General features: G+C 36.5%; 1 protein-coding gene across 1 annotated transcript in view; it reads left to right on the forward strand.

The window, feature by feature from the left end:
* snd1 (staphylococcal nuclease and tudor domain containing 1) overlaps nucleotides 1-13,195 on the forward strand; it is a 216,723-nt gene that overhangs the window by 192,814 nt on the left and 10,714 nt on the right. The window contains exons 19-22 of the mRNA XM_051107004.1: nucleotides 420-543; nucleotides 3,214-3,283; nucleotides 6,855-6,968; nucleotides 9,726-9,929. Coding sequence (XP_050962961.1) covers nucleotides 420-543; nucleotides 3,214-3,283; nucleotides 6,855-6,968; nucleotides 9,726-9,929 — 512 coding nt within the window. The remainder of the gene's footprint in view (nucleotides 1-419; nucleotides 544-3,213; nucleotides 3,284-6,854; nucleotides 6,969-9,725; nucleotides 9,930-13,195) is intronic.

Genomic DNA, 13,195 nt, shown 5'->3' on the forward strand with positions numbered 1-13,195 from the left:
CCCCCTCAAGCGGGCTGCAGAGCGCTAGAGTGGTGAGGATTTCTGGGTCTTAATCTAATTTTATTTCCGTGTTTCGTAACAGACCCCAGCTCCGGCAAAAACTCAACTAGATGTTGGTTGTCAACAAATTAAAGTAATTTAGTATTCACTGTTTGGCTGAATGAGGAAAATATTGCGTTTTTCCTCTCTAGAGCCATCAGGGCTTCATTGTTGGAGAAACGATGTTGGCAGACGCCAGTCATTCACAAGTTAATGCATCTCTTCCCTCTCAAATCATCCCGTTATGGTATAAATCATGTAATCACGCCGTCATTAATGGCGCTTTCCGAACATGGAGCCAAATCAAGGAACGCCTGAAACTTTCCTGAGAATTATGATGGATTGAGATGTTCATTTTTTTTGTCGCCTCATCTGTGCAGGTACTAAGCTGGAGAGTCTGATGGAGAGCATGCGAGGAGAGATTGCCGCCCAGCCTCCGGTGGAAGGATCCTTTTCCCCACGCAGAGGGGATTTCTGCATCGCAAAGTTTGCTGACGGAGAATGGTAAGAGCCTGAGATCTAATGGCATCTGCTGTAAAAACTGCTTTTCCTGGTTTCAACCAAAGACCTCTTAATTTATTAATTTGTTTTAATAAATAAATGTAATAAAATATTTGTCAGAGCTGAAGGGCAGGACGTTCTTGTCAAGTTTTGAGAAGTAAAGATGAGTCGTCTTGCTGATTTGGCAAGTGTGTGCAGATGATTTGATGTTTCAAGTAATAACGGACTGATATTGAAATTCTGGCATATGCTTACTGTTTTTAAGGTATAGTTGATGATAAATTATGGAAGCCTGTTTCCGCCACTGAATAAAAAAAATCACACTTCTGACTTTATAACATGCAGTTGTGAGTTAAGTCAGAATTGTGTGATATAAACTGTATCATGTCTTTTTCCCCTCAAAATTGGACTTTATAACTCGCAATTGCAAGTTAAAAAGTCAGAATTGTGAGTAAAAAGTTAGATTTATGAGATACAAACTCATCATTGCAAGAAAAAGAGTGTTTTTATTAGGTTTATTGAATGTTTTTATCTAGCAATTGAGAGTTTATATCACACAATTTTGACTTCATAACACGCAATTGCAAGTTATTAAATTATAATTGTGAGATATAAACTGAGAAAAATTCTGAGAATGTATCAGTCTTTTTTCCCCTCAGAATTGGACTTTATAACTCTCAATAGCAAGTTTATATCTCACAGTTCTGAGGAAAAATTTAAACGCAAGAAATAAAGTCAGAATTGCGAGATATAAACTCGCGATTGTGAAAAAGTTAGAATTCAGAAGACGTCTTTATCTTGTTTTTCGGACTTTGTCAGTTTATATCATGCAATTCTGGAAAAAAAAAAAAAAAAAGATTTGTGACTTTGTGTCTTGCAATTCTGACTTTATTTAGAAAAAATGTAATTGCGATGGAAAAAGTCAGAATTGCGAGATACAAACTCAACTGTGAGAAAAAGTTTCTGAATTTTTCCTCACAATTGTGAGTTTATATCACAATTCTGAGAAAAAAAAAGAGTTCTGACTTTTTATCTCGCAATTCTGACTTTTTCTCAGAATAGCAAGATAATATTTCACAATTCTGACTTTATAACATGCAATTGTGAGTTTGTATCTTACAATTCCGACTTTATAACACAATTGCGAGTTTATATCTCAGAAAAAAATGTCGGAATTGTGAGATATAAACTTGCGTTTGCGAGAAAAGTCAGAATTGTGGGAGAAAATGTCCCAATTACTTTTTTATTTTTTAATTAGATGCAGAAACGGGCTTCCATAATAAATAGTCAGTAGCCATTTAAAAGTTTTAAATGCATTTAGGCATCATTGTAACAATGTAAAGAATTGAGATGGCATGAAAGATTTTAAGATTAGCTTTTTGTTTTTAACTTTAAATGAGCATTAAATGACAGCTATTATTTTATAATGCCAAATCGCATTGTGAAATAATTAAAAACTAAAATAAAAAATGTCTAATATTGGAATGTTATTAATATAACTGATGTGTGTATTTAATTTGAAGGAAAGATGACTTTGCTGAAATGGAATTAAAGCAGGAAGGCAGCATTTTTATGTAGGCTATCTTCGCAGGGATTGCTTTAACCTCATATCCATTGTTGAAATGCTTTTATAGTGAACCATCTGTTGGTTATGGGTATTTCTTGATTTACTTACATTTTATACTGGGGTAAACTGCCCCAGATTGCAGGACATTGGACTGCTCTAATGAGTCCTTTGTCCTTCAGGGAGTCTGGAAGCTTCTATTGTCCTCATATAGACTCTGAACAGGCTGCGTCCTCAGTGGGGCGACTCATTACTCAAGCATCTGCTGGTGTTTTTGTTGATGCTGCCTTTCTCTTTTAAAAACTCATTTGAGCTCCACCCAGCAGCAATCCTAGAATTTCGCCTTTAAATTTTTCTTTGCAACTCAGTGCCTCTGAGAAGTGGATTCTCTGTTTTTCTTTTCTATTTTCTTAGCATGTTGTCATGTTGCTAATAGGCACTTTCTCTACATCCCACTTGGCTCTGGAGGCCGTGTTTTCCCATGATGCATCGGGACTATGTCATTCTGTGGTGTAAGAGCTCATTAAGTCTGTGATATGCAGGGAGGGTGGACACAAATCAGTCTGCAACCAGCAGAAAGACATTTTTTGAAAGCGGTGGTTTTTGGATGATTGAGGTGTTTTAGCATAAGTAGATGGTCTGGAGTAGGCAGGGGGTCTTGAGTGGGTTCAAATGTCTAAGTTTGATTAGATGATAACGGAAGCTCTTCTTTGACTTTTTCCTCTTGTGTTTGAGGTGTCATGCAGAGCTTTGAACTGCTCTTTATGAATATGAGAGGCTTCTTACGCTTTCAGAGCGTGAGGTTATGAATACAAGATCAGCTCTCTCCTCTGACCCATAAAAGATCTGCCTGTACTGTACAGTTAGGGGCACGAAACTAGTATTTTGCTTTTTATGAAAGTGAATGTTTTCAATAAGATGAAATTGAAGGTCACTTACACCCCAGTACTGGTATCTTAGGTGCCCAGTGTGGCATCTTTCAGTCATTTCCATGAAGAAAAAGTAACAAAGTGCACAAAAAACATGAAATTGTCCAGTGCTGCAACTCTTTTCTCCTCTTATGAGTGAGTGAAACTGACGCTTTCTTCTGTCTCTCTTTCTTTCTGTAGGTACAGAGCTCGTGTCGAGAAAATTGAATCTCCAGCGAAGGTTCACGTGTTCTACATCGACTATGGAAACGTGAGTAACTTGCAGGAAGGCTGATGTGTAATCTAGATGTAGCACAGCATCTCCTGAGTGGAGCGTCTTTTTAGAAAGGCGCTGACTGATGAATGTTCTGAATTGTGTTTAAAATACTGCATGTGCTTTCAAAAACCAGCACTGAATCCATCAGTCAAAATGCCGCACATGTGGAAAACAATTCCTCCCCGTAAATCCAGAATAAATGCATTTTTGCAAAGAAAATAATGTTAGTATGCTTAAAAGTAGCTTGAATGATGCAGTACCCAACGCGCTTTGCTTTTTTTGTGCCCCGGGCGGAAAGCTCCAGGCCAGCTAGAGAAAATATGCAGGTGGTCATGTGATTGAACATTTCTCACACAACAGGCCTTTTCTCTGATCTTTGTATTCCCTGCACCTTTGGCTTTCTTCTCTTTTCACAGACTCTCCAGCTCATTCTTTTATTCTCTTTGTCCACATCTCTTTGTTCTGCATATCTTAACCCTCAGTGCAAGAGCATTGTGCTGAATCTGATATCATTGTTTATAGCCTTCCACCTCTGCTCAATCTCTCTGATTCGCTGGACATAGTGTCTTCAGGGACAGATCTTTATTTTAATGCCCCATCAAAAGTTTATGCATTAAACTGCTCTTTTTGTAGGCTTTTTAAGTGTTATAATTTAGAATTGATATTACAATCTGACAGTGTATGCAAAATGTAGACAAAGTAGCAGATCTTCAACTGTGCCCCAGTTCAACAGAATCTGCTTTAATATACAGTACATTTGGATACTTAAGCCTAGTGGCTAATGCAAACACATGCATGCTAAATAGTTGTTCAGAACTTTTTTCACAATTTATGCAATATATGTGACCCTGGACCACAAAACCAGTTTTATGTTGCACAGGTATATTTGTAGCAATAGCCGATTTTTCTTTTATGCCAAAAATCATTAGGATATCAAGTAAAGATCATGTTCCATGAAAATATTTTGTAAATTTCTCACTGTAAATATATCAAAACTTATTTTCATTAGTAATATGCATTGCTATGATCTTCATTTGGACAACTTTAAAGGCAGTTTTCTCAGTATTTTGATTTTTTTTGCACCATCAGATTCCAGATTTTCAAATAGTTGTATCTTGGCCAAATATTGTCCTATCCTAACAAACCTTACATCAACGGAAAGCTTATTTATTCAGCTCAATTTCGAGAAATTTACACTTATGACTGGTTTTGTGGTCCAGGGTCACATAGGAGGGTCAAAATATTGGATCAGGAAAAAATTTGTAGTACAAGTAAATGTATAAATCACTTGTTTTTCTAAAGAAATGTTGTACAACAGCGACACCAGCAGGTAAAGTTACAGTGGGAATCTGCGTTTCTCACCTCCTCTGATCCCATTGAGTTTTAACAAACCCTCTAATACCGTGTCCTAACTACATGCGACGCGACAAGATTCCAGCAACAAGAGATTTGACTCTCCACACTAGATGCGACGTGATAGAATCACTCAAATATCACAGCCATACAGAAGTGCACTGCACTCCCAAAGAAATGGACAAGTTTATATTCGTTATTATTCAGTCTTACATTCATAAATACTAAACTTTTTTAGCATTGTTAAAGGAGTGGTTCACTTCCAGAACAAAAACATACAGATAATGTACTTACCCCCTTGTCATCCGAGATGTTCATGTCTTTCTTTCTTCAGTCGTAAAGAAATAGTTTTTTTGAGGAAAACATTTCAGGATTTCTCTCTATGTAATGGACTTCTATGGTGCCCCAATTTTGAACTTCCAAAATGCAGTTTAAATGCACCTTCAAATGGCGCTGAACGATCCCAGTCGAGGAAGAAGGGTCTTATCTAGCAAATCGATCAGTTATTTTGTTAAAAAAAAAAAATTGTAAAAAAAATAAAAATTATGATGTATATATTTTTTAACCTCAAATGCTCGTCTTGTCTCTGTGTGAACTCTTTGTAATCCGGTTCATGACAGTTACGGTATTTCGAAAAACACTCATCTCATTTTGTCCTCCAACATCACTGCAGAAGTACCGACCCAGTGTTTACCCCTTTACAAAAAAAGGTAAAACAGCGATGTAGGACGAGTTTATGCACGGCTAGACACGACAAGCATTTAAGGTTAAAAAGTATATCAATTGTCCTTTTTTTTTTTTTTTTTTTTTTTGATCATTTTAAGACTCTTCTTCCTTGACTGGGATCGTTTAGAGCCATTTGAAGCTGCATTTTGGAAGTTTAAACTCAGGGGCACCATAGAAGTCCATTATATGGAGAGAAACTGTGAAATGTTTTCCTCAAAGAACATCATTTCTTTATAGCTGAAGCTGGATGAGAAGGGGGTGAGTATGTTCTGTAAATTTGTTATGGAAGTGAACTACTCCTTTAAAACTACATACTGAGTAACTGATACCATCATTGTCATGTTAAACACTTGTTGGTTCGCATTGAGTTTGCCGTTTTAACGTATGTTTGCTATTATTTACTTTTCAAGATAGAGGTAGATTATTTTTTAACGATTAATCACATACAAAATAAAAGTTTAAGTTTGCCTAATATATGTGTGTGTGCTGTGTAATTATGTATATATAAATACACACAAATTAATGTATATATTTAAGAGAAATATGTTATGTACAAAATAATTTTATTTATATATATAATATAAAGTCTATAAAAATGATGATAAATACATATAATTGTAAATATTTCTTAAATGTATACATGAATGTGCTTGTATTTATATATACATAATAATTACACACAGTACAAACACATATATTAGTATGCGATTAATCGTTTGACAGCTCTAATGAAAACATGATCTGTGGGAGTTTTTTTACTGAATTAGTGAAAGTAAATCTGCTTCTGTGTCCAGTATTTAACGAGCTCTGATGATCTGAAAACGAAAGTAGTTAAACTATTAAAAAGAATAGGTGATCATAGGTTCACAAATAAATTATATAGTTTAAATTAATGCAATTATAACTTTTGTGAGCCATGTTTGTGATTTTACTTTCAATCAACTGATTAAATGTCACCTGATTTATCTCACTTAATCCACTGGCATTCAAACATTGTGTCCAAATACTTCCAGGTCCACCGTCTGCTTGATGTGTGTTCCTGCCTCTCTTCCTCTGAAGAACTGCTGTGTAACCCCCCACGTAGAACAAGCCAGTCTTTTTGCTTTGTGCTTCCATCTGTCTTCTGTTTTCCCTTTTCTAGTCTATCTTCCTGTGTTTCTCATCCTCAAGGCTGAAACAAGCCTTTGCGGTGTCTCCGTGCTAACCAGCCTGCTGTGTTCACATGTTCTCCACTAAAGCTAGTAGAGAGTCCACTGCGACCCAGTAGAGAGAGAGTGTGTGTCTCTCTCATATTGTGTTGCTGGCTTTGAGTGTGGCATGTGGAGGAGTTAAGCGTTATCCTTGACTTTGCTTTTATCTGCGGTGCTGTACTCACACCTCCTCCGTTTAATGAGGACCTTGTACAGGCAGTCAGTGTATGAAAAAGGTATGAAGCCGGTTTTATAACACAACAATGTGACGATCTTTCTCTCTCTTGTCGTTTCAGAGAGAGATATTATCCTCCACACGTCTCGCAGCCCTTCCTCCAGCCTTCAGCACACGTACGCTTCCTCCACAGGCTACAGAATACGCATTTGCCTTCATTCAGGTCCCACAGGATGTAAGTTCTTGCACAAACACATTCAGACACACTCCCATGTGATTCATCACGCAACGCGGCCTTCAAACGGGTCCTGTAGGACACATAGAGCATGCACGCACAACATAGGCACATCCAGGTTATAAAAGACAAGAATTATGAGTCACATCATCCTAGTTTAACCGTTTCGGCTACATCTGGATTGACATACTACCGTATATTCTGCATATTTCTGCAATGAATAGCCATATACATGTATTACTACTTTTTTTATTCACTATTTGAATCAAAAGCGCAGGTAATGAGGTCATGTGATGTAACAAATGCAGCGTAATACTTTTTTTGTCTGTTTTAAATTAAGTCATATTCAGCAGTTGGGCTGTCACTAACAATTATTTTGGTAATTGAGTAATCTGTCGATTATTCTGACGATTAATCGAGTAATAATTATAATACAGTTTTTGTAGTAATAAAAATAGACTGTCACCATTAAAATGACCAAACTCCATGTTGCATTGAGTTTGGGTTTATTATAACGTTCATCTGGGACAAAACATGCACCATTTCATCAGATTTGTAAGGTAAATTATTGATAAACCTATGCAAACTCAGGAAAATACATCAATATCTCAATATGCTAACTGCTCATTGCGATTTTAAAAGAAAAGCTCAACCCCTCACTCCGAGTTTACAAGTTTTGTTGTCCACATATTCATTAAATTACAGTGGTTATAGCATTTCTGTTGTAAAGAAGTGGCCACATATTAATGATTAAGTGGACATTTGAAATAAGTGATGTTTAAGTAATATTAAACCAGGATTAGATCATTAAACAGCAGTAAAATGTAAAAACAATTGTCAGGCCGTTGTTGACTTCTGCAGGCCATTGTTGTAATGCATAATGTACATTAGCTGTATTGTTTATAATACATTATGTATTTTAACAGTTTTGTTCAATAAAACCATGATTTCTTGCTTTGGTAGTATAAACTAATTAATTTTGCCTCATTGCTATTATATATGTATTCTTAAGTAATTTTAAAAGCTACTGTTCATTTACAAATGTATAATTATAGGGCCCTATGAATCAGTTTATTTCCAAATTCAGTTTATTCCATTTAAGTATATTCCATACTCTGTTTTAATAATTTAATTTTATGAATCAAAAAGCCTAATTAATTGAGTTTTACAGTTTTATTTCTACCAAATTCTGTGTTTTCCATATTTTTTCTGGATTCCACTTGAATAGAATCATTAAATTTTAATTTTATTTTTAAATTTTATTTATTTATTCAGAAATACTGTGTATTTACATTTTTCTTTTTTTTTTTTCTTTTTTTGGGATGGGATTAATCGATAAATTAGTCGATAGATTAATTGATACAAAAATAGATGTTAGTGGCAGCCCTAACAATAATTAGTTCATGTAAACCAAGTAATCATGATTTTTTTAAAACAAAACTGTTGAAATACATAATATATTATAAACAATAGAGCTAATTTACATTACGCATTATAACAAATGCCTGCAGAGGGCCCCAACATTTAATTCAAATGTCCACTTAATCTATAATATTTTTGACGATTTCTCTGATAGAAAAGCTTCCGCCACTGTAATTTCTTGAATATGTCGATCAAGGGTTTACACTTTTTTTTTTTTTCGAAATCACAACAGTTAGCATATTGAGAAAGATAATGTATTCTCCTGTGTTTGTGTATGTTTTTCAAATGATTTATCTCACAAATCTGATAAAATGGCACACATCGCGTTCCCAGATGAATGTTAAAATAAACCGAAATTCACAACAACATGCAGAGATGGAGTTTGAGATACTCCACACATGTAAATCTCTGAGGCAGATGTATGTAACCTACGCGCATGTAAATAATTAAAGTGCATATATTTATTTAATTGAATTGTAGCGTTTGTGATTTCTCAATAGCATTAAACTTTCACAATTTTTAAATGGGTTTAACATGTGGGATGCACCACTTCCTGTATTTTGTCAATTACTCAACACAGGCAAAATGCAATCGGGGATTTTTAAAAAAAATCAGATACTCAAAAAAAAAAATTAGGAATCATTGCAGCCCTATTTAGCAGTATGTAGTATGCTAGTATTTTAGTATTCCAGTTTAAGCCTTTTTGTTAGTTACATGTTGCTAAATTGTGTGACGAAATGCATATGAAAGTAAGTTTTCCACCTGGTCTGTGCATGATTGTGTGTAGGTGTGGCATGATGCCACCTGCCCTCTTAATACTGCTGTTGTTTTTCGATCTTGTCCATCTTTTGAGGTAGGCGCATTGTTCTCTCTCTATCTCTGTCTCTTTCTCTCGTTCTGGATGGCCTCTGTATCTCGTACCCCCACCATAACTCCCCCCCAAGGGGAACATGCTCTAAGGTTGCCATGGAGACTAGGTTGGCTCACAAGAGCGAAGTGTGTGTGTGTATGTGTGTGTATGAGAGCGAGAAAGATCAGATCTGTATCTCTCACCTCGCGCGTCGAACATTTGTGAAACATTGTGTTGGTGTGGAGGTATTTTGATCCGTTTTTTGTTTGCAAATCTGCGTTTATCATTATCACGGCGCTTGTGTGCGTAAGTGTGATGAATGAGCAACTCCGTAGCTAGAGAGTTTGAACGATGGAGTCTGATTGGCTCAGAGCACACAGAGGACTTTGAAGTCTCCATAAGTAGTGTGCGTGTTTGTGTTGAGGGCAGTTTGTAGAAAATAAACCTGGTTTCCTAACATGTTCTTATGATGACCCCACCTGCAGGAAGACGCACGGGCCGACGCCGTGGACAGTGTGGTCAGGGACATTCAAAACACACAATGTCTGCTGAATGTGGAATACAGTGGAGCTGCCTGCCCGCACGTCACGCTGCAGTTCGCTGACTCGAAAGACGACGTGGGTCTGGGTCTGGTGAAGGAAGGCCTTGTCATGGTGGACGTACGGAAAGAGAAGCACCTGCAGAAAATGGTAAGGGACTCAAAATTCAAGAACCTAAATCCACTGGTCAGCTAGTGTGAGCCGTAGCTCTATCATAATCTATGTGCACTGAAATGCACCTCGCTGTTTCACAGCAGGGCCTCTGACGGCAGCCATTTTGTATTATTATGAAGCGCTGACCATTCGTTCTCCCCTTGTTATCCTCTCTCTGTCCGTCTCGCTCTCACATCCTCTCTTTGCTGTTATGTAATGCTTGTGCCATTTCTTGAGCATTTTTTAACTTGCTGCCTTCGTTTGAGACATTGTGTCAAGTGCGTACAAACGTACTGCCGCTCACACAGAACCTTGGAGGACTTAATTCAATAGTTTGAGCATTTACATCTCTTTATTTAAAAGCTGTTACTGTCAGAGATTAGTTTATTCTAGGGATTCACGATTAGAGAGAAAAAAAATATTTTCTGATTTAACTTAATGCTTTTGTTTGTTGTTTTTAAAAGGATAGTTCAGCCAAAAATGAAAATTCTGTTATAAGTTGCTCAACCTCATGTTGTTACAAAAGCGTAAGACCTTGCTTCGTCTTCAGAACACAAATTAAGATATTTTTGATTAAATCTAAGAGCTTTTTGAGCCTGCATAGACAGTGACGCAGATGACATTTTCAAGGCCCAGAATGAAATTGTTGAATAAAGTTATTTTTGTTTTATTTGCAAACAAAGTATTCTCATAGCTTCATAATATTAAAGTTGATCCACTGATGTCACATGGACAATTTTAACAATGTCCTTGCTACCTTTCTGGACCTTTAACATGGTAGTTGCAGTGCTGTCTATGCAGGGTCAAAAAATATCCTACACAGCCCTAGTTCACACATTTAAACAAGCTGAAACTCTGAAAACATTCAAATTTCAATGAATAGCTCATTATCTGATAGCACTTGGAGGTGAGACTCTTAATTGCTTACAAACTCTTCTCCTTCAGTTTGATTTGAGACATTTGAACCCGTTCTTTGATCAACAGTTTATCCTGTGACCTGCCGCCCTGTCGTAATTTGTTTTTACTCCTGCATCAAACCATACAGGTTTGTTCTTGGCAGTCTGCTTGTGATGAACTTGAAGCGGTTTGTAGACTCTGAGCATATGGAGGGTGTTTGTGACAGCCACGTCAGGTCCACCGTTTCCCTGTTCCCATAGGAACACTGCTGTTCTGGTTCACTCGTCCCCGCCTCTCACTCCCTCGCGCTTGCTTTCTTCATTTTTCTATTGCGCTAACAGGTTGTTCGAGGTGCATGTAAAGAACTGAGCTGTCGGACTTCAGTGGCACTCACTTCTGCTCCTGTTTCACACTTGCATAGGTATGAAACAGTAGTGTTCAGGTGTGCTATACATCAGATACTGTACGCACATGCTTTAGTTTAGCATTACAGCTCAGTGTACATGCAAAGAAATCTCCAGTAGTTTTAAGACATGTAAATACTAGGGCTCTTTAATTTTATCCAAGCAAACGCAGATGGAATCGCGGAATCCAGTCATAAAAATTGAATTTACTGTATAATGAGAAAAGTTAGGGGATTTGCCAAATTTTGGATGAATAAATCAAAATGCAATATGGACTATTGTCTGTGAATATTAAACAGCAAAAGACTATTTAAATGTAAATCCTGCATGTTCTGTGTCTTGCTGTGAATAAATGGCGCAGACACGCGTTTTCGTTCACTACGCACATACTGAAGCGCGTGAGGCTCGCTGTGTTTTTAGCCTTTGAATATTTTACTGTTAGAAAGCTTCCGTCATATTATAAACAACCCGAAATGTATAGGTTATCACAGCAACCCGTCAAAATAAAAAGTCGGTTTAGCTTGAAGAAACTGTGACAGAAATATATTACTTAATGTCATGATAGTATTGCTACTAATAATAAAATAAAGAAATAAGCCCTGTGAAGCCATGGTTTACAGCGAGTTTATAACAGCTGAGGGGCGTTGTTAGGCACTACGTTAGCTGTTATAAATTCACTGTAAACCATGGCTTCACAGGGCTTATTGCTTTTATAAAACGGTTATTCCGTATACGTATTAAGGTTTCACAAAATATAACAGAGCAAATAAAGTGGTTTACAGTGAATTTATAACAGCTAAAGGGGTTTTAGGCACTCCACTTCACGTCTTGCCTAGCAACGCGCCTTAGCTGTTATAAATTCACTGTAAACAACAGCTTCACATGGCTTATTGCTTTTATAAATGGTTGTTCCATATACGTATTAAGGTTTCACAAAATATAACACAGCAAATAAAGTGGTTTACAGTGAATTTATAACAGCTAAAGGGGTTTTAGGCACTCCACTTCACGTCTTGCCTAGCAATGCCCCTTAGCTGTTATAAATTCGCTATAAACCACGGCTTTACTGGGCTTATTGCTTTTATAAAATGGTTATTCCATAGACGTAATAAGGTTTTACAAAATATAACAGAGCAAATAAAGTGTAATGATGTTAATAAAACCATTATTCTTCCACCAAAACAATGTAGTTCCTCAGAAACGGTTGTGGTTGCAACTAAGTTGTTTCTGAGCAACACATAAACGTAAACAAAGATGTATATTTGTAATTTACAACAGCTTTAAATGCAGCTCAACCAATCAGAATCAAGGACTGGAACTATCAGTTTTATAGTAAAGCAATACGCCCTGTGAAGCCATGGTTTACAGGGAATTTATAACAGCTAAGGGCCGTTGTTAGGCACGGCGTAAAACGAAGTGCCTAAAACCCCCATAGCTGTTATAAATTCACTGTAAACCACGGCTTCACAAGGCTTATTGCTTTTATAAAACGGTTATTCTATATATGTAGTAAGGTTTCACAAAATATAACAGCATTATTCTTCCACCAAACAGTTTTGTCAAGCAACACACAAGTGTAAACAAAGATGTATGTTTGTAGAGTAATTTACAACAGCTTTGAACATGGCTTAACCAATCAGAATCAAGGACCGGAATTATTTTTTTTTTAATTATTATTAAAACATTATATTTAAACATGCTTTTTTATTAATAAAATTTAACTTAACCATTAAAACACTCTAGAAAAATCAAAACGGGAAAACAAATGGAATCCAGAAAAATTGAAACATAAAAAAATGTAATTTGGGAAAACATAAAACTCATTTCATAAGGCTGTAAAATACTTTCTCTTGGCCCAGGCTAATAGAAACGGCTATAAATAAGACATTTCTAGGTTGATAGTCACCCGAAAGTGTTTTAGCATCCCGACCAGCCCAGCAGCACAACATTGGCTTCAGCCAA

Source organism: Labeo rohita, chromosome 4 (genome assembly GCF_022985175.1).
Source record: "Labeo rohita strain BAU-BD-2019 chromosome 4, IGBB_LRoh.1.0, whole genome shotgun sequence".
Lineage (NCBI taxonomy): Eukaryota > Metazoa > Chordata > Actinopteri > Cypriniformes > Cyprinidae > Labeo > Labeo rohita.